Source organism: Crocodylus porosus, unplaced genomic scaffold, assembly GCF_001723895.1.
Source record: "Crocodylus porosus isolate Cpor-Errol unplaced genomic scaffold, CroPor_comp1, whole genome shotgun sequence".
Taxonomy (NCBI): domain Eukaryota; kingdom Metazoa; phylum Chordata; order Crocodylia; family Crocodylidae; genus Crocodylus; species Crocodylus porosus.
This window is the reverse complement of record NW_017728934.1, coordinates 3,882,053-3,909,196: the sequence shown is the minus strand read 5'-3', so window position 1 is coordinate 3,909,196 and position 27,144 is coordinate 3,882,053. Positions and strand designations below refer to the sequence as shown.

Sequence of the window (27,144 nt, the reverse complement as noted above, 5' to 3'; positions counted from 1 at the left end):
CTAGGGACTGTGGAAGTGGCTGAGCAGATGATACCAGGAAGCCTTCCATGGGTTCTCATCTCAGTAGTGACCAGCCAAGTCCAGGCCTGAAATCTGGATTTGTGGTGGTGGTGGCTTGTGATGGTAGTGGCTCAGAGTCTGGAGCTTTGTGGCTGAGTGTCTGATGTCCTTCTGCATTGACCTGGATCAGGGGTGCTCAGCCTTCAGCCCATGGGCCAGATGTGACCCACAGAGCCATCGTAGCTGGAAGTCAGGGCTCCCAACAGGTCTGGAAATTTGGTGGCAGGTGAATGTTGTCACAGTGGTACGTGGGTTATAAAAAGTAACTGAACAAAACCCGAGTGCGAGGTCTGTGTTAGCTGAGGGGTGGAATTAGCTGAGCCCAAGAATCCTGCTTCCTTGCCCCAACTGCAAGGCCCTTCTGTGCGCGAGGCTGAGGTTTACCTGCCTGCTCCGTCCACTCAGGGGCTGCAGGTGGCTCAGAAAGAAGCCCAGATCCGCCTGCTGGAGGGGCGCCTGAGGCAGACGGATGTGACCAGCTCCTCTCAGAACCACGTGATCCTGGACGCCTTGCGGGAGAAGGCAGAGTCTCATCCTGAGCTGCAGGCACTCATCCACAATGTGCAGCAAGGTGGGTGCCTCGCTCATGGGGCCTTTCCCTCGTGGGAGCTCCTAGGAATGCCTGGCCATGGACGAGGAGCACTGGTTGGGGCAGCACCTCTGCCTGAGGTTGGCAGAAGTGTGTACTTCCCAGCCTCTGAAAGTGGTGTTGGCCAGGGAGTTCCCACCCTCTTGTGGGATGTGGAATTATTTGGACCCCTTGTAGGTTCAGGGATTGTTCCAACATCCCCTGGACTGCAGTAGTCGGCCACCTTGCTGTAGAAGCACAAGCAAGGGACTCCTGTCCAGCAGTGAGGGGGCACAGGAGTCAGCTGAACAATTACTGTGGTGTCTGGGATTCTCAGGAGGGGACACTGTCATCTCCTAAAAGCCCATTTGCTAATCTGAGCCCTCCTGCTGCCTGGTGCTGGTTGGATCAGTCTTGGAGGGGTGCCACCTTCCTACTGCACCACTGACAGTACCTGTTCCTTGCATAGAGAATGGCTATGCCAGCACAGATGAGGAGATCTCGGAGTTCAGCCTGGCCTCAGAGGGAAGGTGAGTACATCCAGAGAGGCTGGCGTGCCCCACATTTGCTCCCCACCAAAGCCCAGAATGCCTCTGATGGGGTCGGGGCAGGGAATTTGGGGAGAAAGGTTGCTCGGCCCTATGAGGTAGGGTAGCAGGAGGAGAATGGTGTGGTTTGGGGCTGCTGCTTCAGCCAGGGTCAGGGCCAGAAAGGGGCAAGGGCAAGAAGGAGCTGGGAGTGGAGAGGTCTTCCCACTGCAGAGGAAGGGGGGAATCTTGGGCTTTATCCTGGGGAGGAGTTTGGGGAAGGGAAGAGAAACCTTCACCAGGTGGGGACTCTGTTGTTGAGTTGCCAGGGTGCTTCTTCCTTCAGTCTGCTTCCCTGGAGACAAATTCAGAGGGCTGACTGTTAACCTTCTGTGTTCACTACAGCTTCTCCCAGTCTTTCTCCATGAAGGGCTCCGCCAGCCAGGACGACTTCAAGTTTAAGGTGAGTTCACCACCCCAGACAGCACGCGTTGCTGTGCAGCTGAACAAAGCCCTGTCCAGCTGGCGGCTGGACCTCCATGTTCATTGAGCTCCCTGGGGCACTGGAGTCCACTGAAAAGCTTAAGTGCCCTGTTGCTGGGCTGTTTGTACTGGGGTTTCTGTGAAGTGTACTTCTGTGCTTCTTGCAGATCTGAATGCCAAGGGAGGTGTGTGCAGTGCCCAGGGTGTGCAAACCACACTCCTCCAGGCCGGGGGGTATGTCACTGTGCCTGCAGGACCCCAGAGAACAACCAGACACTGAGGGTCATTGTTATCCTCACTAGCAAGCCTGTGGAAAGCAAATGCAGGCAATGAGCACCTGGTTGTATTGCTGTCTCAGACAGGCTTAGGCTTGGCATCCAGCAGCAGAAGAGGCTGCGGGAGGCACATAGTGAAAGAGCCTGGGTATCTCAGGCTCCTGAAATAGCAAATACAATGTACCACTGAATGCATAACAAGTTCGTCCCCACAAAGCAGTGAATCCCTCGGCCCTCATCTCTCTGTACCCTGCTCTAGGGAGAACCCAAGCTCTCGGGACAGATGAAGGCTGTGTCAGCTGAGTGCCTGGGGCCCACACTGGACATCTCCACCAAGAACATCACCAAGTCCTTGGCATCCCTTATGGAGATTAAGGAGGATGGGATTGGCTTCTCCATCCAGCATCCCTACTACAAAGAGAAGGTGTCCCGCACCATCAGCCTGCCCACCCGTGGGAGCACCTTGTAAGTCCTGGGCAGCCTAGGCCCCAAATGCCCATGGGGTCTTGAGGACCTGAACACGAATGTGTCTCAGTACCCGAGCCCTCACCCTGCAGGCAGCATGCGAGGCAAGTGCTTCCAGCCCACAGGACCTCAGAAAGCCTACATCGCCATCTTGGATGGATAGGAAATAGGTGCTGGCTACCAGCAGGGGTGGGGACCAGAGAAGAGAGGGAAGAACTGGGATCCCCTATAAACAACCTCTGCAGGATAATGGGACATTCTGTGTCCAAGGCCTGGTGATTTGCCTCCTCTCTTAGTAGAGTTTCATCGGACTTCTGCAAGGCCAGGCAATGTTGTGGCTCCCTGGATCCATGCTTATGTTTTAGTGGGACTGAAACCTCCTGCCTATACCTAGATTGTCCTCTCTGGTGCTTAGCAGGGTCCTCTGAGCTGACCCCTGTTGGGATGGGTGAGGGGCAGGGGCCGGTTCTCATTCTGCCAACACGAGGGGCTTGCTGACCTGTTGTCACTCTGTCCAGCCCAAGGCAGTCTCGCGGCTCTGACACCTCACCTCTAACCAGGAGGAAATCCTATGACCGTGGACAGCCTGTCAGGTAAACCCTGGAGGGAGCTAGGGCTGAAGAGGAGGAGAGGAGTGGAGGTGGCATTGGGGTGCTGGAGGAGTGAATGTGCTGCACTGATGGCTGCCTAGCGAGGGTCTGCATGCTGTACAAGGGGGATCGGAGGCAGGGTGGCCTATGTGTTGGCAGGGAATGAGTTGGGGGACGGGACGTTTCCTTCAGGCAGGTGTGTAATTGTGATGTCTCTCTCAACATGACTCAGGACTTCGGATGTTGGCTTCACTCCTCCCTCATCCCCTCCCACCAGGCCACGAAATGACCGCAATGTCTTCTCCCGCCTCACAAGCAGCCAAAGCCAGGGGTCTGCTTTGGACAAGTAAGGCCCTTGTGGGGTGGGAGGGCTCTGGGGTGTTCAATACCAAAGCAGCAAATGACAAGGGCTCTGTAGTCCAGCACCTAGTACCAGGAATGACCCCAAAAACATGGACTCCCAGCTGGGCTCTTGCTGCCCTGACACCCTCCACACCTGCTGTTGGGCCTTCCCTGATGGTAGAGCTGATGTGGGAGCCAGGCTGGGCTCTGCCTCACTATCCTCTAACTACAGTGGTCCAGCAGGGATCCTAGGAGCCAACACCCCCTCCAGTGTTGCTAGTCACAGCAGGGACCCCTCATCAGACATGGTCACCTGCAAGGGCTCGCCCGGAGACGCATCAAGTCACAAATCCAATTTGGCCCCAGGCTTTTGAAGCAATGTAGGCAAGCTGCTGCATTAATGCCCCATGCAGGGTAACAGTCCTCCTGAGTGGCACCAGGGCTGTGGGTATCTCCATGGATAGCGGGATCACTCAGCCCTGCCTAGTGACCTCATGTCGGCTCCTTGGCAGCACCGGCAAGGGCTAATGAGCCTGGAGCCTGAGCTCAGGCAGGAGAAAAAAAGCTCATGTTTGGGGATCCAGAAGCAGTGGCCCACATTTGCCATTACTTGGGCCCTGTTATAGTGCTGTTGGAGATCTTAGCACAGTGTCCACATGTGCCTGGGCCTTGTGCACATGTAACCCTATGGGGAGTGTGTCATGAGTCGCCTCGGTGCCCCTTCACAGGCCATAGGATTAGTTATAGCCTGACTAGGGGGCTGGAGGTCTTTAGCTCCAGCAGTATCAGCTCTTGCTCCCAATTCTGGGAGGCCCTCGTGTTGGTGGCTGCTGTGGAAGTTCACCACATGGGATTGGCTTAATCTATAAAGGGGATATAGAGGAAGCCAGCACCAGTTCACAGCCATATCCACAATCCGCTCCCTGTGGATGTGTGTAGGCCCCTATGCTAGGAATGGAGAGGGGTCTTGACATGATCTCTAAGCAATAGGGAAGCCATTTCCCAGATGCTGGGGGCACCAGCTGTGGTATGCACCTTGGATGCCTGTCAAATCCCACTCCCCCGCTTTGAGCCTGCTTCAGCCACCGCAGGGCTCCTCAGAAGGGCTCCTACTGATTGCAAGGGTGGTTGGGTCAGGCCCCCGATTCCTGGCACCTGTGGGGTGAGGGGTGCCAGGCAGGGTTGACTTCTGGTGGGCTGTGTTGGGGAGGTAGGTGGGGATGCTCTCCATGTCTGTGTGGTTTCCACAGAGTAACAAGCTACCTTGAGACAGCCTGAAAATTCATAGGCCAGATCCTCAACCCAGCTCCAAGGGAGCAGCAGAGCAGTGGTGCAGAGCACCCAGGGCTCTGACAGCAGTTGCCTATGTCTCCTTGAAGAAAGCCAAACAGTGTTGCTGGCTTGAAGGTGGTGCACTTGGGGCACTGGCAGGCTCTCCAGGTAGTGGCGATGGTGTATGTAGGTCAGGGACACCACTGTCCTCAGTGCTTCTTGGGGGACTGAATTACTCTCTGGCTCTTCCTACACTCATGTGTGCAGAACATGGGGTTTGGGGGGTGGGGGGACTGCCCTCCAATAGAGGGGTTTCTCTTGGATAACGAACAGGGTGGAGGGATCTTAGAAAGACTCGTCCATCCCCAGCTGTGGGCTCAAGGCAGAGGGTGCTGGGGGCAATTCTCCAGCCTGTGCTGTGCAGAAGGTCACACAAGATGCTCAGGATGGTCCTTGGGCTCTGCGTGAGTCCAGCAGAGTTACCCCCACCTCACCCTGCAGACTGAGAGGTCTCTTGCCTGATCCACATGTTCCCTCCTGCTCCTCTGCCCTCTCTTCCCTGGTTTCTGTGTATGCTCCTGTCTCGCGCTGCCCCACCTGCTGAGATGCAATAACAACCCTCCACTCTGACTCCGCTGCTGCCTTTCTTGTCTGGGATTTTCTCTCCCATAATCCTGCTAATTTTCTGCCCCTAGGTCTGATGACAGCGATTCCTCTGTCTCGGAGGTGCTGAGGTAGATACAACTTTCAATTTATTAAAATTGTCTCCTCTCTTTTTTTTTTCTTTCTTTCTCTCTCCCTCTCTCTCTTTTCCCCTGATCCCATTCTCTTCCACTCCCCACCCTCCCAACTCTCCCTTCCCTGCCTGCCAAATCTGTGTTGTGCCACTTTGCCCAGCTGATGGGACTCTCTCCTGGTACAGCTTTTGCTTACTGCATGGCCCTTCTCCCTTCTCCTTGCTTTCCTGGCTGGCCCTGCATGCTATGTTGAGTTGCAGATGCCCCTCTCTACTTCCAGTCTCCAGTGTATTTAGTTCTGATCTGTCCTTGGGAAATACAGCGGTGAGTTTTTACCTGGTAGTGTCTGGGTCTTTGGCTGGCCTGGCGTGGCTGCATGTTCTCTTCTGCCTTTAGTGCGCGGGCATGTTAGTTCTGATGCTTGAGGCTGGACTCTTGGTTTAGGGTACTCCAAGTCCCAGGGCAGTCCAGCTGCTAGCATCTGTGCCAGCCTGGAAAGAACCAGGCAGTCATGCTTTGGCCTCTTCTAGCGTCTTCCATCCAAACACCTCTCGGCACTCAACAAACACAGTGTCAACTTCTCAATGCTCACAGGGTTGTCATCCCTCTTTCAGAGGAAGAACCTGATGCACAAAGCAAGGGTGCATTTCCCAAAGCTCCAGCCTTTTGGAAGGCAAGACTCTGCCGTGGTGAGGAGGGTAATTCTGGGAGGTTTCAAGGACAAGTTCAGCCTCCCATGTCATTTATAGAAGTCTCACTGGTTGCTCTAAATGACAGCATCGTCCAAAGAGGCTGCTTGTGAGCTGTGCCTACCCAGAACCTTCCCCACTGCAATGTGTGCTGTGACACCAAGGATGAGGGTTTGTACTGGCAGTGGCCTAGATGTGCAACTGAGCTCTGACGCCAATGCACATCATTAGAGCAGTGGAAGGGACCCAGACTGGTGGGAGAGTCTCATCCATTGACTCTTGGGTGTTGATGAGAGTCCCTGTGAGTCTGATACAAATGCCCTGCTTCTCCACCGCACTGTGAGGCAGGGGCAATGCTATGAGGTACTGGAGCTGTCCAGCCTCTAGATGTGACGGTGCTAATGGGCTTTTCCAGTGGGGAGCTCTGCTTTGCTCCCACCTTGCTCACAGGGCCGTGGGTCCCCAGTCTTGGGCTCTAAAGCCTCCCTCTGAATGACCCTGATAACCTGACTAGCTGTTCCTGGAACCTGGCACTGCCCCAGTTAGCCTCGCTCCTGGCACATCCTTTGGGACCTGCCTGGGTGAAACTGAGCTGGGATGAATGGTCTGAGACCCTGAGTGCTCTGCCCACCGGTGCCCTCTGCTGCAGGCTGAGGTGCTTATCCTCTCAGAAGAGCAGCCCTTTGTCACGCTGGGAGGAGCACCAGGATTGCAGGCATGTTCCATCCAGAAGAGCCCCTCAGCTGTGTGTGGTGGGCTCTGCAAGCGGCTTGTCTCCTTTCAGGGAAGGTCTGTAGCATGTGTTCTGCTTGCCTGCTGCACTAGGTTTGGGAGGGCAGTCAGGTCACACCACCTCATGGATGGGGGCTATCTGTGCTCGTCACCCTGACACCCCTTGTACAAGTGTAGTGGGAGGGGGAAACCTTCCACCAGGTGTGAGATGGGCTGTGCCTGAACAGGACAGTCCAGAGGCCTGGGAGGGGGATTCTGAAAGGGGCTCGGGCAGCTTGGGGGTCTCGGCCACCCCTGATCCCACCTGGTGACCCTGTCTGTCACCCTGGGCAGGCAGAGTTGCCCATGCCCCTGGGGGACAGGAGCTCACTAAAGGATGCCACATCCCCACACTGGCCACAGGGGGGTGCCGTTGCTCCATGTCCCCACAACTGGATGGGGACAGCCAGGTAGTGGGGCAGTGGCTCGAGCCCAGGGGCTGCCTCTCCTTCATGGAAGGGAGTGGTGCTGAGGGCAGAGCCTGCAGAAGCCTCAGCTTTGGTTTGGGCCCTTGCCTACCTGGGGCAGAGGGGATCCGATTGAGTGGATAGCTTTCACAAGGCTTTGCACACCCACAGGAATCTTCCTCCAGCACAGGCCCAGCCAAAAGCAGGATCTTCATCAGCCTCCAAGCTCCCACCGCTGGGGGCCTCAGGGACACAGCACAGTCCATCCACAGGCTGATCCCCTGTGCACCTGTCTGCTTAGGGAGGCTTGCAGCCCCTCTATCACCAGGAAACTCTCCTGCAAGGCCAGACCCTGGGTAAAGCCTGTGGTTTGATGCCTTCTCATGCAAGAGGCAACTTGCTCCCAGGGGAGTTTAGCTGGGAACCCCCATTGCTGATGTGTTTCTCTCTCTCTCTTGGAAGGGGCATCATTAATCCAGTGGGTGGTGCCAAGAGTGCCCGGACAGCCCCACTGCAGTGCGTCTCCATGGCAGAGGGACACACCAAGCCTGTTCTCTGCCTGGATGCCACCGATGAGCTGCTCTTCACTGGATCCAAAGGTACATGCCCTGGTGAGGGTGGGTGGGGGATGCTGAGCTGTAGAGATGCCTGTGCTGGCTGGAAAGTGACCGAGTCCCCACACCCTTGTGACCACCTGGGGAGGATTGGCATCCTGCTTTAAGGCCCCAAGGCCCCAAGTCCCCGCCGGCTGAGCTCAAGGCCACAAAACCCCACTGATTCATAAGGAGACAGTTTTCAGTCAGCCCAGGAGAGGGCAGCGGTGCTGCATCAGCCACTGGGTAACCAGCCTCACTTCTTGAATAGCTGCTTGGAGGTGGCTGTAAAATGAGTTGCTGGGCTGCAGCCCAGTCCCTGGTATTGAGATGCCCACATTGCAGGGGGCATGAACTGTCCTTCCTCCAGTTAATTGGGACAGAGAGTCTGGGGCTAGGTGGCCCTTGCCCCTAAAGCTGTCCTTGAGAGGTGGAGGGGCAGGCTTCTGGGCAGCAGGAATTTGCTGGATCAGGGGTTCCTTTACTGAAAGATGGCGCAGGGCCTTTGTTCTTGAGAGGGGTCTCCTAGATAGCTGCACCTGGCAGTTTTCTCCAGAGTCCATGTCTCCTCCCTCAGACCGGAGCTGCAAAATGTGGAACCTGGTGACAGGCCAGGAAATCGCCTCCCTGAAGGGCCACCCCAACAACGTGGTGTCCATCAAGTACTGCAGCCACACGGGGCTGGTGTTCACAGTGTCCACCTCCTACATCAAGGTGTGGGACATCCGGGATTCTGCCAAGTGCATCCGCACCCTCACGTATGTATCTGCCCTCCAGACCCCTGCTGTGCTTGATGCTTTTCCCTGGTAGCTTTCTTAGCTATGGCACAGGTCAGGTTGCCAGCACCTGGGGACTTGCAGGGCTGAGTCTGGGAACATGGGGACAGTTTGCCATGGGTCAGCTCCCAGAGCCTCAGCTCACAACATTTGCTGTTCTAGTCTCAGGTGCACTGTGCAGTTCTTCTGTATGGCTTCAACCAGGGTTGACCCAGTAGTTCTTCTGCAGGCTTCAACCTGGCTTCCTCCCGGCAGTTCTGTCCCATTCCCAGCCAGACATCAACTTTCTCAGCCCTCCCATCACCCTTTTATCTCCTTCATACCCCCATCTAGGCCAGCGTGAAATTCCTTGGGCTGGGAATCTTTTCCAACATAGGAGCAGGGGCAGCATCACTTCGTCTCCTTGGTGGCAGGTGTTTCCCCTTGCTGTGACATTGCTACACGTCTTTTGAGGGCAGTGTGGAGCTGAGGACTAGTTTCCTCATTACCTCTGTGAGGAGGCTGATGTCCAGGGAGGGGGGCAGGCCCTGGTGGCACCATTCTGTAAGATGCTATTGGAAAACGATGGCCAAGCTGGGACCAGGGGCTGCTTTCAGCTGTCTCCTAGGGGCACAGTGGAGCTGATCTCCAATCCAGGGCAGAGTACATCCCTTCCCACCCTTGACCCATGAAAGCCTCTGCTCTTGCGCTCACATGTCTATTCCTCTGCACCATAGATCTTCGGGCCAGGTGATCTCTGGAGATGCCTGTGCCGGTACCACCACTCGTACCATCACCAGCGTACAGGGGGAACACCAAATCAACCAGATCGCACTCAACCCCACCGGCACCATGCTCTATGCAGCCACGGGCAACTCTGTCCGCATTTGGGAGCTGAGCAGGTCAGGCCTGGGCTGGAGTTTGGATGCATACAAGGGGTGTAATACCTCTGGGGGACTTGAATGCTGGGGTCATGTGAATAGCGGGGCCCTCGAGCCAAGAGGAGGGAGAGAGCTGGAGCGTGCGCTCATGCTGCAGGCAGGCCCTAGCCTAAGGGAACTAGCAGCTGTGACTGGCACCAAGGGAGCTGCTGCAGTAGCCCAAACGAGCACTTGGAGTAGCTTTATCCTGCTCATGTTGGGGATTTGTGACTGGCCCCAGGAAAGATTGGCTTAGATCTCCAGTCAGTGCCACAGAAAAAGTGCAGGTGTACATTGCTCTGCATTGCCCTGTGCCTTCCTGTTGGCACCCTTCAATGAAAGGCAGCTCACTGAGCCCCTCCGAGCCTTGCTTGAGCCCAGTTCCTGCTGCTACAGGCTCTGGCCAGGACGAGGTTTCCTACTTCTCTCAAGGGACTTGCAAGACGGAGGGAGTCCTCCTGCTCAGGACCCTGGTTCTGAGATGGCAGTTTCCTGTGGCTATGTCAGGTAGAAAAGGGGGCCTAGGGACCCGCTGAGGAGACTTCGCAAGCAAGTACCATCCACAGTGAGGCACGTGCTGTTGTTTGTAGATTGCAGCCAATCGGGAAGCTGACTGGGCACATTGGGCCTGTGATGTGTCTCACGGTGAATCAGACTGCAAGCAACCATGACTTGGTCGTCACTGGATCCAAAGACCACTATGTCAAGGTACCCCCATGCCCTCTTACTCTTCAGCAGCTGTAGATGCCTTTGTGCCTGGGCTCTGCTACTCACGGGAGTGTTCCCTTTTTTGTGTCTGGGAGTGCCAGGCTTGTGGCATCCTAGAACAGTAGGACTGGAAAGACCCTCGGGAAATCGTCTAGTTCACGCCCTGCTTCAGGCAGGATTATCACTGTCTAATCCCTCCTGTAGAAGGTCAGCCCCCTCCTGAGTCAGGGGCTTGCTGCACTTCAGGACCTGACTTGGCAGAGGTATTGGTGACTTGGGTCTGAACTCTTCTGGAAATCCCAGCCAGGGCCTGCGAAAAATGCCCTAATCCCCTTAGGAGGTGTGGGCTACATCATCCAGAATCTGACAGTGCTCTGTCCCCACCCCAGAGAGCTGTCCTTGCTGAGTCTTGCTCTGCAGAGGGAACCTGCTCCAGCAGGGCCTGTGCAATTATTCTTAAGCCTTGGATCAAGCATAGTGTTTGTTCTGAATCTGGCAGGGGAAATACCATATATCTGTGTCCATGAAGGCAGTTTTCCTAAAGTGCACGGGGAGAACTGCTCTTCTGGGGCGTGATTCAGTACCCACCAAAGTGTAGAGACTTTAAGCCTACTTTATGGAAATGGGAGTCTCCTCCATTGCTTGCGTCGAGAGCCTAACAGCAAGCAAAACTTGGGGGCATCTGAACTTATGGCTCTGGACTGCATTGTGGATTTGGACTTCGATTTGGCTATTTTGGCTTGGAACGCGCATAAATTTAGTAATGAAAAAGTTGTTCTGAAGAACTTCTGGGATCCCAAAAGCCCAAAGCCTGAAGATCTGCAGTCTCTCACACTCATATAATGAGGCTGGTGCTGTATGGCCTGGTGGACATCCAGCCTGGGACTGTCGGTGCCTGGCCCAGACAAGGCAGCATAGTCTCCCTGTTCGTGCACCTTGCTGATCTGCCTCAAACTGGAAAGGTAAAATAGGCCTCTTGTTGCTCATACAGCCCTTGGCCTCTCTGCCACATATGCCAGCAAGGAGGCAACTTCATTTTTTGGAACCTGGACACCTGCTGACTGGGAGCAGAGACCCCACAGGGACCGCACTCAGCTAGGGGATGTTGGGGTTTTCAGTTACAGCTGTGCACACTAGGCTCCAAAGCAGTCCCTGGGTGACAAGCCCACTCCCTCCTGTCCCCTTTTTACCCATAGTCCTCTCCCCACAGATCCAGAGGTCCCTGGCTGGCCATCCCTGGCTGTGTGGCTCTTGGTGTCAGTCTCCCAGCTCTTGACCTCCCTGGGGGCTGAAAGTATAAGAGGGGCTGAGCTCTTTCCCCAGGACGGAGCCAGGCTCTCACAGCTATCTGTGCCCTGCAGGTGTTTGAGATTGCGGAAGGCATGGTGGGTAACATTGGCCCCACTCATAACTTTGAGCCCCCCCACTATGACGGCATCGAATGTCTGGCCATCCAGGGAGACGTCCTCTTCAGCGGCTCCAGAGACAATGGGATAAAGAAATGGGACCTGGAGCAGCAGGAGCTCACCCAGGTATGGAGGGGAATGAGCAGGGCCCTGATGACAAGTGCCTTGCAGGAGAGACATACACTTAAACCAGAAGCTTGCAAAGCACTGTCTTGAAGCAGGGGGAGGGGCTTTGAGTGAGGTGGATGCAGATGGCATCTCTACCCCTTCCTCCTATCTGCCCGTGGTAGGGAGCAGGGGGAGGAAGAGGGTGGAGGCAGATGAGTCCCAGGGGGGCGTTGCCAAGGCTCAGGCACAAGATAAGGCTGCACCACAGAAGCTACCCACGGGATCCTGCAGGCTATTCATGCTTGGGCCCATGTGCACTGACCTGCACTGTGTGCCATACTGGCAGGTGATTTGTCCATCTCTTCTCAGGTTCCAGCTGCTCTGGGCATTTAGAAATTTGCTTTTTGAGGTGGAGAATTCATGCCCATGTCTGTGTTGGATCTCAGGGTCCCATGTACTGCAAACCTGTGTCTTGCTGGGCACCTAGTTGGGACCTCCAGAGTTTATGCTGTAGCTCATCCCAGAGAGGCAGCATGACCTGCTGGCTGGAGTGGGGCAGTAGTGGTCAGGAGGCTCAGGACCTGTATTTCCATTCTCTCCCACTGACTCCTTTTTTGGGGGTGCCTCAGTATCTGTGGATCTCACTCTATCAGATACCCTGGGGCAGATGTTGAGAGGTGCAGAGCAGAGTGGCTGATAGGTGTCAGTGGGAGCTCAGTACTCAGCCTCTCTGAAAATCAGATGGGAGGTGTGTCGCCAAAATGGAGATACTGAACTCAGTAGCTGCTTGTTGCTGTGACTTGGGTGGGTCCCGCTGCCCTCCCACACAACATCTCATTGAGTTCTGAGGAGGGTTGAGTGGATTGTGTCTGCAAAGAGCCTGCAGATCATAGAAAAGTATTGCTGGAAGGGACCTCTGTGATGGTCAGTTGTGTTGCTGGGAGCATTATTCTTCTTCACGTGCTGAGCTGCTCTTACATAGTGCTATTGAGGGGGATCCTGAGCCCAGAGTCTTGGATTCAGTCAGGCTTCTGCCTTTTGGTTCAAAGCCAGGCCCAGCACAAGAACTCCAGTCTCAGAGTTCAACCCTGTCTAGAATTTGGGGGTATTTGGATCAGCCCACTGTGCAGATGCGAGCCAGTTGCAAAATCTGGATCCTAGGTTAGATGACAGAAGGAGAAGGCAGGCCGTGTGCAATGGGTGCACTGAGTAGATCTATCCTCTCTTTGTCCCTGTGAAATCCCAACAGCAAATCCCGAATGCACACAAGGACTGGGTTTGTGCCCTGGCTTTTGTCCCTGGCCGCCCCATGCTGCTGAGTGCCTGCCGCGGAGGCCTGGTGAAGGTCTGGAACGTGGATAACTTCACGCCTGTTGGGGAGATCAAGGGGCACGACAGCCCCATCAATGCCATCTGCACCAACTCGAAGCACATATTTACTGCCTCCAGGTGAGTGCTGGGATGCCTGGGGTTCCTGCTCCTAATCCCTGTCCCCTCAGGAAGAGTCCTCAGCTCCAGGTGGTGTTGGGGAGGGAGATTTGACCCCAAGCATTGCCCCCAAATTGTTCTACGTCCCGTGTGACCCTCCACATTCCTGGGCTTGGGTGTGTAGTAGGAGCAAGAGACTGGAGCAGTCCTAGAGCAGGGTTCCTAGCAATCTGGGTTTTTCGGCAGTAATTGATGAGGCAGGCTGGCTGCAGCCTTCTGGTTTCTTTGCTCCTCTATCTCCTCTCAGACAGCATCCACCCTTCCCATGACGAGGTCTCCCTTCCCCTCACTCTAAGCACTCAGTGCTGAACTGCCCTGTCCATGGCCTGCTGATGCCACTGGCTGTTTCTTGCTGATGTGCCAGGAAGAGTCGGGCCTGATGCTGCTGCCCTGCCCCTTTCCTGCAGCAAACTGTCTTCCCCATGGCTGGGAACTGGCTCCCACTTTGGGCCTTGCTGCAACCCCCTCATGGTCTCTGCCTGGCCCTCTCCTGCCATGACCCAGTCTCCATGTGCAGCCCTGCCCTTATAAGAGATCTCCTGGCAGTCCTGCCCTGTCTTGCCCCCAGTTTTGCCAGCACCAAAACTCTGATCTCCTCTTTCCGACCATGTCCCTTTTCTCCTTCCCTTTCTCTCTCTGTCTCTCCCTGCCGCTCTCTGTGCCGCAGTGACTGCCGGGTAAAGTTATGGAATTACGTGCCTGGGCTCACCCCCTGCCTGCCACGACGCGTCCTTGCCATCAAGGGCCGTGCCACTAGCCTGCCTTGACCCGCCTGCTCTCTGGCTCTTTCCTACTCTTTGCTTGTTTGCTTTCTCTCTCTCTCTGTCGCTCGCGTCTTCTCTCTTCTTTCCTGTCCTCTCTTGCACTCTCTCCCCGCTCTGGTCTCAGCTGCTTCTTGACGGTACGAGATTGCTTGTTTGATTTTTGGTTTCCCCAATTTTATCCTGTTTTTTTACAAGAAGAGAATCTCCCCTTTGGCCCATTCCCCGCCCCCTCCCCCCCGCCTGGGTTTTACTCTCTGTTCTGCCCCTGGTGCCCACCCTTCAGAGCCAGGCTGCCTGCCTGCCCCATGGTATTGAAGGGTTGCACGCAGGCAGCCATATATGGAAGGGTCCCCCCTCCAGAAACCAAGCCTGGAGGCTCCCTGCAGGGTCATAACTCCAGGTCACTTGCAGCTCAGTCAAGGGGCAGTAGAGCCCAGCAGCTGGCTCCAGTCTGCTATGGGCTGGGCCAGCCAGTCTATGCCTCCTCATAGGCCATTGCTAGTCCGTCAGCTCTCCATGTCCCACCGTGCATGGCTGTTGCCAATGAGATGCAATAGGCTGGGCCCTGAGTTCCTGCCAAGTCCTCCAGTGGAGGTTCTCTGAGAGTCATCCTCCCCGATAGTCAGTGAAGGCCATGCCTGATCCCCATGACCTCCCCAACCCGATGCTTTCCTTCCCAACTGCCAGGGAATGGCAGCCCAGAGGTCTTATGGGGGCAGCACTGCTTGAGGGTGGGCTGTGGGTTGGGAATGGGCTATGGCCTGCTGCTCTATTGCAGTTGAATGCTGTGTTGGCACTGGTGGGGCAGCTGCCGGTGACCCCACTGGGCATTCCCCGTTTCATGCCCTCTCTCTTACCTTTATTCCTCAGTGACTTGACAGTGAAGCTCTGGAGCAGGAGAAGGTCATTGAACAGCACAATCTAGGAGCTGCCAAGAGACGAGTCCCGGGGACTCCTGTACCCTGAGAGGGGGAAAGGTCTCAGCTTTTTCCCTGGCCATCAGGCCACTTTGTTTGCAAGGCATGGGAGTGGTCTAGGCCCCAACTGGTAGTTCTAACCTCTTGCAGTTTCTGGGACAGAAGACATCCTGTCTGGTACTTCATGCCCTACCAGCTCCTGTGATTGGGGAGCTCTGTGTGGGGTGGTCTGTCCCTTCCTGCCTCCATGCTGGACCTTCTCAATGCATAGGGATTCCCAGTGATCAGAGCTAGAGCCAGAAATTGCTTCATAACCAGCAAAGCCAAGAATCCTGATGGTATCACTTCTATCTGCTCCCTTCTGCCCACAGCTCATTCAGCACCAGAACAAGCCCCCACATCTCTGTCTGCAGTAGTGAGATTTTTCCTACATGTGCAATGACATCATTTTACCTGCACCCTCCTCGCTGTCCCCTGCACCTTCTGGGGGCCTGGGCTCATTCATAGCTTTGGGGCTAGTTTCCCTTGGAGCTATTGAAAAACAATCTCCCTGCACACCTAATTGTCTGGCAGAGCTGGGTTCTGCTGGCTGGTACCAAAACACGGAGAGGACTTGTACAATGCTCAGAGTTGTCTCGGACTGCCCCACTGCCATGTTTGGGAGCATCCCCAGTACAGAAGTGTTACTGTGGATGGAGCTACCTCTAGGGACCACCTCCAAGCCATGTTGCTGTGCCAGGGGTCTGCAGATCTTTGGACAGCAGAACCTCTCTGTGTCTCTGAATGAAATCCATGCACCCGGAGTGATCAGAGACATCTGAACCTGACAACTAGACCCAAACTCCTAGCTCGTTCTGGGCACTGCCTTTATAAACAAAAGGCAGGTGGCAGGCCTGAAAAATGCCTTTCTGACACCTCCAAGGAAAAGTGCAACTAGAAGCTGTGTTCACTGGTGGTCCCTTCATGCCCAGCAGAGCCTTAATTGTATAGCTAGCCAGTTCGATAGATCTTGTGCTCCTCGCTGTCTGGTTGGACGTGCAGCTTGGCCACCTCTGCTCTGCACCAGTGTAGCAGATGCAACCAAGGTCTATCCCAGCTGCTGCTGGAAAGGGTATTTCTACTGTTTTTATATTGGATTTCATAAGCATTTTTAACCACCCTCAGTGTTGGGGAACCTCGGTACCTTGGACAAGTGTTAGTGTTGGTGAAAGGATGAAGAGCCACGTGGTAAAGTTATTTAGGTACCTGATTTCTCTCAGCTCTTTGCATTCTCTCACTGGAGGCTTTTAGATTTGTTTGGATTCCTGCTCTCCCAGGACATAAGTCTCAGCTCAAGAGGTCTGGGACTAGAGCAGGGCCTGAAGAATAGGGAGGTAAGGAAATGTTATGGTCAGGAGAGAGGTGTTTTTGCAGAGCTGGTAGGCAGGGAGTGCTCTGGACTGAAAACTGTGCAGGGCTGGTATGCTGCTGGAGAAGGGTAAGGCATGAACAAATGGAGGGGTCTATCCAGGACACTGGGATTACCATCCAGCTGGGGTGGGGCAGGAGTTGCATAGCACTTGCATGTTGTTTATCCACGCTGTTGCTTTAGCACCAGCCATTAAGTTTGCCCCAGACTTGAGCTCCATATGGGACAAATTCCATTAGGTTCCCTCACCCCTATTTTGTCCCTTCCACCATGTTTGGACTCGCGTTCATCCCGGGCATTTGCAGCTTGTTGCCAGCAGCCATCACAGGCATGTAGTGTCCCTTAGACTTATACTGCCACAAGGAGGCATAATCCCCTTCACTGGTATCTTCTGCTACCTTTGTCTCTCCTCCCCTTCAAACAGCTGGCTACTGTGAGTCCCAACCCCATGCCATTGAAACCTGCATTCGTCAAGGACGTCTGCATTCAGCAGCTCAATGTATCATCCCTTTTGCTGTGCCTGAGCTCTTCTTGCAATGTAATCATGAAATGAGCCAAAGGAAGTCTCAGTAGATTGGCCCTTTCTTCCTCTGCTCATCTAGCATAACCCCGGATGTCACATAAGAAGCAGTTTTTGGATGCTTGCTTTAAGGATTTATTCCTGTAGATGTTTTGTGGGTTGTTGAAGCACTGATTCTTCTTCCTGTGATCCCATCAGCTATGGACTGCATGTTCTCCATTGGTAGGGGTGCCAGGACCTTCATACTTTTCTCTAAATTTGTAGGATATTTTTCTCGTGGCTTCCCTCTATGTGGGAACTTGAAGGAGAGCAGCTGCGCGCCTCATGTTGCAGATTTGACCTACCTTAAAACTCTTATGAACAAGACAGGGAAATCCTCCTGAACTCTAAGCACTGAGGGGGGACTCCTAAAATATTTGTTTTGTCTTTAAAATATTCAACTGCTGCATCTTCACAGAAGGAAAACGATGACTTTGTATTGTTGAGCTCTACAAAAACATTGCTTCTTCCTTCCCCTGCTGGACAAATTAAGAAGTATCCTCAACCTCTGCATATCAGCAGGACCAAGGCTGTCTCTGCACTTTGACACATTGCTCATGCCCATTCAGTCTCTGAGCATCTTGGATGAGAAGCTCCCAGGTCTTGCCAGAATCCTGGTTCTGGTGAGATCCCGATACAAAAAAGTTGGATCACTTTGAATCCATGTCTCCAAAACCACTCTTTGTTCCCTCAACTCCTACTGCCAGCTCAAGAAAGTGTCTCCAGTTCTGTGTTGGTGCCTGGGAAGATTTTGGTATCAGCATGGATTGCAGTTACTCACTTGTGCTCTGTTCCACCCACAAAGCTGGTGGTAATTGGAGAGAAATACATCCATGGTCTTCAGGTGGAACAGAATTAAACAGGCTGGGAATGGACAGATGGATTCTCCAAATGGTGAGAAGAGTAACAATACATGGGACCTTGTCTGAGAAGAGGATGTGATGGTGGGCCCTGACCTTTGGGCACTTCAGGAACCTCCTGCCCTGTATATGTAATAGGTGGGTGTTGGGTGGGCAGGGGCCCTGGATCTTGTCTAGTGTCTTGGACCCCATTTTCCCTCTGGTTGTCACCCCATCATTCACGCCTACACAAGCTGGATGTCAAATGGAGCTGCTCTGATAGAGAAGCATTTTATGTGCCCTTTGCCTTACCAAGTGCAGCCATTTCTAAAAGGGGATCAGATGGGAAGGGCTCCAGGCACAGATATCTTGGGTCCTGTGGGGTTTTCCTTTAATCCTTCACGTCCTGGACCAGATCCCATTGAAAAGTCTCCCATTGACTTCAGTGGGTTCAGGCCCACACTGGAGCTCACAGGAGGAAGGAAGGATCCAGCTGGGTGTTGCAGGGGCAGCCTGCTGGGATTGCCAATTATTTTCCTTGCAGCCTGATCCTCAGCTATGCTGAGCACTCTCCACTCTGTGTTGAGGATGCATGATGTGGTGCAGGACCAAGTACTCAGTGGGTGGATGGGTCTCATTCTCTCTTGGCTTAAGGGCCCCACACATCTCATGGCTTTCATCCAGCAGACCTGGGGGAGCTGGTCACAGTGCATGAAGAGGACCAAGTGGCTCAAAAGAGGGACATTTTCCCGCAGGCCAGTGCAGGACCTTGGCTTGCACCCAGGCAGCTAGTGTCAGCCACATGAATACATTAAACTGTCCACACCATCAGGGTCTGCTCCCATACACTGTGCCGACCCCATTTTCCGCAGTGACTGCCAGCTCCTCCCTCTCTGCTGGAGAAGCAAAAGCAGGAAGTAGTTGTGTACTGTAATGCTGTGTGCGTGTGTGTGTGTGCGCCGTGTGCATGCGTGTGAAAGAAATGGTTGTTTTTGTTAACCTACCTCACAGAGCTGTTTTTTTGGGTTTTTTTGTAGTTGTTTATGGTTTTGAAACTTGAATTTGTCCTGGGAACGCACAGTCTTGCTGATGCATTTCTGAGCCATTGCTTGTGGCTGGGAGGGGGAGCTTTAATTCCTTTATGATACTGTAGTTCAGCACATTTTGGAGCTGACAAGCCAGCCCTTGTTCTACGCTGCAGGAGGAGCCACTATTTAAATGAGCCCTTCATGCAGAATCTTAGCCTTGCAACACGTAGCAGACTAGCAATAGCTCTTTGGGTGCTCAACCTGAGACACTTCCTGGGCTCTTGGTCTTCAGAAGGTGGGTGCTAGGCTCTCCCTGGAAATCAAAACCTTTTAAGAGTGTCTGAGGCAGAGCACTCCAGCTCATCCACAGCTTGTGAAAATCCTGACCCCGACTCTCATGTTGCGTCTCCTGGGCTTGGTCTAAAAATGGCTCAGATGAGTGCTCTGAGGCAGTGTGGTGGGATGTGGGGGCAGGGGTCAACAGATCTCTTGGCCCAACAATGATGCTGCCTCATTCACAGACAGTTTCTGCCTGGCTTCCTCCTTTTGAAAGTGCTGACTTGGCAATCCAGAAGCAGCCTCTGCCATGGTGCAGGAGGAGGCTGTTTCAACTGAATCAAGGTATTGGAAAGTGAGACTCTGCATCTTGAGTGCATGGTCCCTCTCCCCCTCTCAGTCCGTCCTTCCTTCACATTCCCATAGTCACTGCAGCCACCTATGAATGGTGTTTTGTCTGGCAAAGTTCAGTAAGAATATATTTGCTATTTGGCTTTGGGTAACTTTGTCCTAACAAGAACCTGCTATGGCACTGTACCTGCCACCCTGCTAGGACCAGGACTAAGGAGGCAGACAAGAAATCAAGTGTGTTATATGGCTCTGTTTGGTTGAGTCAGTCCCAAGCAGGAGCTGTTTCCTAGCTGCTATGCTAGTTCCCTTGTCTCCTGATGTCCTTCAGTTCAACCAAAATATCCTCCCTTACCTGGGGGCAGGTGGTGAAAATTGTCAGAGCTTCATCAATGGAGCCAGAATAGGTGACCCCAGCTGAAGACCTGCTACCTGGGCCTCGCTGCAAGGTTCATAGGCCTCTCATGAAAAGAGCAGGTCTAGGAGTGTCATGCAGCTTTGCAAAGGGAGTAAGGGCAGCTTCATGCCACACAGCCGGTTCAGAGGAATGGGACTTCCCCAGCCTTGCATGCTGCACCTTCTGGAGGTCACTTCTGGAACCACTCACCTCATTGCCTCCAACACCAGCTCCAGGCTGCTAGATTTGATCCTGCTTCCAGACTAGCGGGGGAAGCAGAGCACAAATGCAGTTGCCCTAAGGTTAAAAATGAGCATTTGGGAGGAAGGAGAGGGCAGAGTAAGTGTTTCCATGCAGACTCATCAAAGGACAATGACTGACAGCAAAGGCAAGCCTTCAGGGGAAGGAAAAAAAAATGGAAAGGTTGGCATGTGCAGCAGACTCACAGAATGGGTGATCTGGGACAATCTATATGTAGATCTGCATCTATTTAGGGGAAGCAGGTAACAAGCCTGGGACATCGTACAGCCATGAGATTTCCTCTGCTGGTGCCAGGGCCATCTTTAGCCTTGCACCTTGCAGACTTAGAGAACACAGTGCGACTTGTACCCGCTCCCAGCCATCTTGTGATGTGATATGCAGGGAGCAGTTTCCCAGGACCCAATCCTGACTTTGCTGTCTGCCTTAACTGCATGCAAGTTGGACACACCCACGGAAGTGATGAGCCTCAGGGTCTGGGGCACACCCCTGCTTGCTCTTGTAACTCATACCTGTCCTTATTGCTTCTGAGTCTCTACTTCACTCTTCCTGGACCTGCTCTTTCATCTGAAGCCATCCAACTGCAGGATTGAAGAGAGTGTTGCCTTCCTTCATCTCCTCCCTGCGGACTGAAGTTTTGCAGCATGTTTGATTATGGGGTGGTTGAGTGCTGGGAGCTGCACCAAGCCCTGCTTGTGGCTGGCACAGATGGTTACATGAAGAGCAGGTGGCAGAGACCACTGCATCTCCCCCTTCTTTCTCAGCACAGGCTATTGTGCTGTCCTGGAGCTGGGACTTGCTCCATCCCTCCCAGGTGCACTAGAGGGGAAAGGATCCCCTCCCCATGGCTCTACATCAAGAGTCAGCACAATGGAGCCAGGGCATGAGCCCTGCCCTTCTAATCCATGGTGTTATGGCACAAGGTCTTGCTCAGGAGCAGTCTTCTGGTCTTGACTAGCTTTGGGAGGAGTCAGGGCCTTTGACTTGGATCCAGGGGGTCTCGACCCCATGACTCCTCCCATGGGATTTCAGAGCACAGCAGCAACCCCCCTTCCCTGTGGATGTTCTCTGACCCTGGCATCAAGCAGTGCCATGAACAGGGGCCAGGGGACTCCTCTGGGAAGTGCTTGGCATCAGGGAGCCAAACTACTACCTTCATGTTGAAGGTGGTATCTTGGAAGTGTTCAGTGTGCCCAGCACTGCTCATCTCCCAGGACTCTGCTTTCCTCCTCGTTTTACTGGGTGGAGAAGCGCTGTCCTGCCTCTGTGTATGCTGCCTCCATTCCTGGTGCGCTTCATGCTGGGCAGTGATCCAGGACCAACCCCCTGAGAGCACAAGATTCAGACTGTTTGAACAGGTGACCTGACTCCCAGGCTGCATCGCCTCATCTCCTTCCCCATATCCACTCTCTTACTGCCCATTGATTTCATCCTCTGAATGCTCCTCACCACTGTTTCTCTCTTGGGAAAACTGGGTTTGGAGGCCCAGGCGTGGTGGAGGAATGAACTTCATCACTGGCCCTTGGCCAGTACCAAGATGAGAAACCATCCTGAGTCGGTCTGACCCCAGGGAAGGTCCTGTCCCAGCAGGCCACTCCGTGAAGTTCTGCCAGTGACTTCCTTTAATTTTCCACCCTGGAGCTCCAGCGGGCTCTGCAGGCCAGCTTGGTCTCCAACCTGGAGATCTGTCCACCTCACACTACAGCACTGCTTGATGTTGAGATCTTGGTGATAGGATGACCCTGCTGCTGCCTGGCATTTCTTGTGTGGGCTGGAAGCCCTTTTAAGTAGCCCCACACACAGCCCTAGACACCGAAGACAGAACAGGCTCAGCAACAGGAGGCTGACTCCCCCCATCGCCCTGTCTCAGCTGTATAAATGTTGCCAATAGCAGGTGCCTTTTCTTGCCCTGAGGTGTTTTTACAGAGGCCAGCCCTTGCTCAAATTTTCATTTCTTGGGGTTGTAAGACCCTGCGGATCCATCTGTGTGTTAAGCATAGCACAAGGTATGTGTATATATTTTATACTGTAAGGTATTCCTGTAAATAGGGTAAGGTATTGAAGCCTCATGATGTACATGGTTTTCCAATGGACGTGTTTGTTCCTTGCCTTTGTCTTCATAAATAAAATGCATCAAATGGAAATGGAGGAGTAGGGCTGCTCTTTCCTTTTTTCTTTTTTTTATTTCCAGGGGAGGGAAGTCATTGATGCTATGAACACATACAGCATGAATGAGAGGAAGGGGCGGATGGAGACAAAGCAGCCCTTTGAGTACAGGGAGCACGTTCCAGGATAAGGTGTGCTGTGTCCAGCACGGCTAGAGTGGAAGGAGCCCTGCACAAAGGGGAAGCTGTCCTTGCTCTGCTACCACCCAGCTGGTCCCAGCAGGAGGGTTTACTCCCTCCCAGATTTGCTTGGCAGGCAGGGGACAATGCCTGGAGGTAGCACTCAGCTGGCATCAGAAATGGGAGTCAAGGTAGCTAAGTTTGTCCAGATCCAAGCATTTATTTTGCAGTTAAGCAAAGAGCAGTGGTGTGTTCTCGCCGCTGGGAGCGTGCCTGTGCTCTCCCCAGCCTGGGTCTCTGAAGAAATGCAGTGCCCTCCAAAATGCTCATACCCCTGGGGAGCTTTGAGGGAAGGCTGTGCCTAAGCCATGAGGGGACAGCCTGAGCTCCGGTGTCATCCCACAGATGAGGCAACTACAGGATAAGGTCACAGCTCTTAGGAGTGGGGGGTGGCAGGGAAAGGACCTATGCCTTGGCTTCTGCCCGATGGCCTGCAAGTCTGATGCTGGCTCCGCTGATGCATGTTGAGCAGAGGGATTAACCAGACCCGTGATAGCACACAGGCCTGACCACAGGGGAAGGCCACACAGCGAGGGTGTATCTGGGCCTGAAGTCCATTGTCCCAGGTGTGCACCAGGAGTGGGGGTGAGGCCAGGAACTTGCCCAGGATTGTGCCCCATTTATGCAAGACTGCCTTGTTTTCAGGCCTCTGTGGAGATGGAGAGGAAAGTGTGGGTGGGTTTTAGTGGGTTTCCCACAAAGTCAGCATGTCAGCGGAGCCAGGAAAAGGGCATTTACCTTTCACCATCTTGTAAGTGCAAAGTGAAAGAGAACAAGAAGCAATGCAGAGCCCCACAAATTCTCTGGCCCCGTCCCCACCAAGGGGTCTTTCTTTGCTGGACAGTACAAAAGCTGGGAGCGATTTGAACTCCAGGCCTTAAGGACAGAGGTAAACACAGAACTAAATGGGAATGTGCTTGCGTCATCCACGCCAGGCCTGCCTGCGTGGGCCTGTGCTCTCTTCAGCACAGACCCCCAAAGAAGTACCATGTTGTCCCAGATGCTCACACCCTTGGTGGGCTCTAGGGAAAGGCTTTAAGCCTTGGAAGCAGAGACTGTAGAGTCACTCCTAGTGCCAGCTCTCAGAAGTGAGTGCTGGGCACAGGACCTCTACCCTCTTCAGGGGAGCTAGGGAGCCATGGGGTATCGCACAGTCCAGGGGAGAGCAGTGGAGACCTGTGGGACAGATGTCTGGCTCTGAGCACTGTGGGGAGCTCCTTTGCATCTTTTCTTTGGAGACTTGGCCCTCCCTTGTTGCACCTGGGCTACAGGTAGAGGAGGGTGGATCCATACCACCCCGTAGCAGGATGAGGAGCCAAGTGTCATCTCTGGCAGCTGGCAGCTGGCACCTCAAGGAGAGTGACACGCCGGTTCTCCCAGCAGTGGGATCTGTTAGCAGGGACTGGGCAGCAGGGACAGCTGTATTATTACTTTAGGCTGCTGCCCGCTGTTGCCTCTAGGCAGCTCGAGGCAGGTGATGTGGCCATGCAAGCCAGTGTGCTAGGAGCGTCAAAGGGGTGAGTGCGGACATGTGCAGCCAGCGAGCCTGACTGCAGCAGCACACAGCTGGGGTCACCCACAGCTACAATGGGAAGGAGCTGCTGTCTGGGATGGGCACTGCCAGGCCTGGGGGCTACAAACCAGCAGTATGCAATTCTACCAGCCTCCATGCTACAGACCTGGGGCAGTTGCTCTGTGTGACCTTGGGCCCTGCAGCTCTACCTCAGTGCTTGGTACCTACCCACTTGGAGGTGAGGAAATCAGAAACATGCCTTCCTAAGGCCTGTCTTTACCTAGCGCTCCAACCATTTGTCTGCTGCTGAGCCTCCAGTACCATCTGGGCACTGGCCACTTCTAGGCCAGGCTCCTGCAGTCTCCTGCCCTCCCTCAAGGAGCCCTCACCAAGCAGATTGGGACTGGCCAGCCCTGACCTGGGCTTATGCTTTGCCCCTGCTGAAGGAGAGAGTCTGTATCATGGACTCGATGATCTCCCGAGGTCCCTTCCAGCCCTAATGTCTATGAAATCATCATCTGGGACCTGGTTCTCCAGCAGACACCCCCTACCACCCACCCAGCACTGAGAGGGATGCCAAATGGGACTTTTTGCTGCCAGCGACTGGGCTGGTGCATGCTATTCCCTCCGTCCTTGTGCTACTGGCCCCATGGAGGGCTCTGGGCCTGGCCCCTGCTTTGATCATGACAGTCGTTGCCACTGTCTCCTTTCCTGTCAAAATGACACTAGTACTGGGAGGGTGGATTTATATATAATGAGATGTTTTACAGCCTGTCTCCCTTGGCAGGCAGCACACTGCCATGGGGAGTAGCACCAAACAGTGGAGCTGTGTTCCCCCAGAGCAGAGGGCATGGGGCAGCCAGTCCCTCAGGGCTGGCTTTGCACTCTCCAGCCTGTTCACATATAACACAGGAGTAGCTTCATGCCAGAGAGCATGGGGGACTACTCCCTGTCTCCCCCACTTCTCACAGGGCAGCCCGCTCTGCAAGCTCCAATACTCATGACCTGGGGAGGTTCCTTCTCCTGCCCTTGCTGCCTCTGGCTTTGCCACTTCCGGGTGCTGCTCTACATTGAGCCAGCCTCAGCCTTCCCCAGTGCCAGCCCTGCTGCTGCAGCCTGGGATGCCTCTTGGCAGGCACCAGGTCACCCCCATGCATTTATTTCTGTGGCAGATTAACCTGTATTCCAGGTAGCCATGGCCAGGAACCAGGCTAACCCCATGCATTGCTATGGTGGATTGACCTGTAATCTGGATTGCAATTTAGTTGACTCCCAAGAGTATCTCTTTTGAATTATTCATGTCCGAAGTCCTAGGAGGCCCATCCAGCCTGGTGTGACAGAATCCTCTGACAACTGTCATGAACAATTGTGAGCCACGATGGTGACTGCACGGTTGCTCTAATCATCATTAAAAGATTTAACCTGCTGTAGGATAGTGCAGGAAGGACAGCTGCGGAGGCCACATGACCTTAACCACAGCCAACCAAATGACCATCGGTGCTTAGCACCCACAAGAAGCCAGGCAGCGTCAGGCCACAGCTTGGGCATATGGGCACTCCACTTGCATGCTTGGAAACAGAATAAATGCACACTGGGCTTGACCTCACCTCACTTACGTGAGCTATCTAGGGTTTGAGAGTTGGTCCCTGCTGGGCAGTCCCAAACCACAGCTAGGGTCTGCCAATATCATAAGCGACATGTAGTGGGGGCACATGCCCCCCCACCCCAAGATTGGCCGAAGCCACTGCTGGCTTCTGGGGACAATCGCTGCTCCCCCTGCTAATGCGGCCACCAGCAGCTGCAGGTGGTCCCCACTCACCGTCCACTGCTCGCTACCCTCCACCCCCTGCCAATGACACCACTGGTGGCAGCTGTGAGTAGTCTCGCTCCCCACTGGTGGCACCTCAAGCGGTGGCTGCAGGTGGTCCCTGCTCACCATCATGGTGCCCCCCCTAGTTGCGGGAGGCACCAGTCATTCATGGCCAACATTATACCATGAGGGTGGTGATCATTATTTGCCAAGAGCCGAAGAGAAGCACATGGTTAAAACCTGCATTACTGACGCACAGCATGGGCAACAGCTGAACAGGTTCACCTGGGGGCCACCTTAATAGTGCATTCAACCGTTATGGCCAGCAACCAAGGCTGACCAGGTAAGTTTGAGCTGTGCTGCTGTAGCTGTTGTCACGGCTAGTGAGACACGCGAGAGGGCTGGGAGGTTGCATCCCCAGCTGGGCACACCAAGCCCTGGTTTAATACCCACCCCTGGCTACAGGAACGGGTCAATCCCCCAGTGACTTGTAACCATGACTCTCACCCCTCAGGAGATGCCCTCTGAGAGAGTCAGTCAGTCCCCTATTCCCCTGAGCTTCATGGCATTTCTTCACTTCAATACTCACTGCTCTTCCACCCCAAGCATTTCCCTGGGGCAGAAGGGACAGCAGGGCTCTCCAAGCTGAATAGTTTTGGCTTTTGTCCCAGGGAAGCCTGGCTCAGGTACAACCCCTTGATTAACTAAGGATAATGGGAGGTGGGCCCCAGCCCCATTCATTTCAATGCCCTGCCTTTCCCCCCCACCCCGCTCCGCTGCCTGATGGCGCTGACTACCAGGCTGCAGACTTTCTTTCTTTCCCCCGCCTCTTTGCCTTCTTTCCCCCGGTGGCTCTGACCTGGCGATTGCCTTCCTGCCCGCTGGTCTCCCCTTCAGCCCCCTCCACCAGTGAGGGGAGGCGCGGGCTGCGTGAAAATGGCTCTGAGCGAACTCCAGACCTACCACCAGTGGAGGATGGAGAGGACGCGGCCAGTGTCCCAGGATCATCCAGTGTCCCCTCCGCAGAGTGGGGGGCGGTGGCAGCGAAGACGAGGGACAAGCAGAGCAGAGGCCACTGACCGCAGCGACGGGTCCTCCAGCGGGAGCGAGGACCATGGAGACGACCCCTGCGAGCGGGGCAGGGGCGGAAAGGACGCCGGCCTGGTCAGAGGGACCAGGATGGACTTCGTTTTGGGCGCGTTACGTGCGATGCAGATATTGTAACAGGTCCGGGTGGCCGGCGGCCTCTGTGCGGGTGCGCGGGTGTGGGTTTTTCCTTTTGCCGTGCGATACTAGGAGTGTGTATATGTACGTCTGTACACATTTAAATATATGGAGCTATATTTATATAGTTATATGTATGTGTGTTGATTTTTTTAACCAAAAATCTCTACCAACAACACCTCTTTTTTGATGCCACCAGGCAGGGCGGCTTCCTGGCAGCAGGGGGGGAAAGCACTCGTGGGAGAACGCGCCCCTGAGGAAACCGCGGGGCAGCAGGGCTGCGCAGGCGCCCCG

At 54.3% G+C, this 27,144-nt stretch overlaps 1 protein-coding gene across 4 annotated transcripts in view; it reads left to right on the top strand.

Moving 5' to 3' along the window:
* The window catches only part of KIF21B (kinesin family member 21B), a 79,787-nt gene extending 57,685 nt beyond the window's left edge, over positions 1 to 22,102 (top strand). The window contains exons 22-36 of one of the 4 annotated variants that reach the window (XM_019546344.1): positions 466 to 631; positions 1,098 to 1,158; positions 1,561 to 1,618; positions 2,173 to 2,378; positions 2,897 to 2,971; positions 3,201 to 3,314; positions 5,278 to 5,316; positions 7,649 to 7,785; positions 8,357 to 8,537; positions 9,272 to 9,436; positions 10,045 to 10,162; positions 11,524 to 11,694; positions 12,926 to 13,125; positions 13,832 to 14,065; positions 14,799 to 22,102. In XM_019546344.1, coding sequence (XP_019401889.1) covers positions 466 to 631; positions 1,098 to 1,158; positions 1,561 to 1,618; positions 2,173 to 2,378; positions 2,897 to 2,971; positions 3,201 to 3,314; positions 5,278 to 5,316; positions 7,649 to 7,785; positions 8,357 to 8,537; positions 9,272 to 9,436; positions 10,045 to 10,162; positions 11,524 to 11,694; positions 12,926 to 13,125; positions 13,832 to 13,931 — 1,791 coding nt within the window. In that variant the 3' untranslated portion in view covers positions 13,932 to 14,065; positions 14,799 to 22,102. The remainder of the gene's footprint in view (positions 1 to 465; positions 632 to 1,097; positions 1,159 to 1,560; positions 1,619 to 2,172; positions 2,379 to 2,896; positions 2,972 to 3,200; positions 3,315 to 5,277; positions 5,317 to 7,648; positions 7,786 to 8,356; positions 8,538 to 9,271; positions 9,437 to 10,044; positions 10,163 to 11,523; positions 11,695 to 12,925; positions 13,126 to 13,831; positions 14,066 to 14,798) is intronic. The other 3 variants (XM_019546345.1, XM_019546346.1, XM_019546347.1) reach the window with 3 other exon arrangements.
* The last annotated feature ends 5,042 nt before the right edge of the window (positions 22,103 to 27,144 follow it).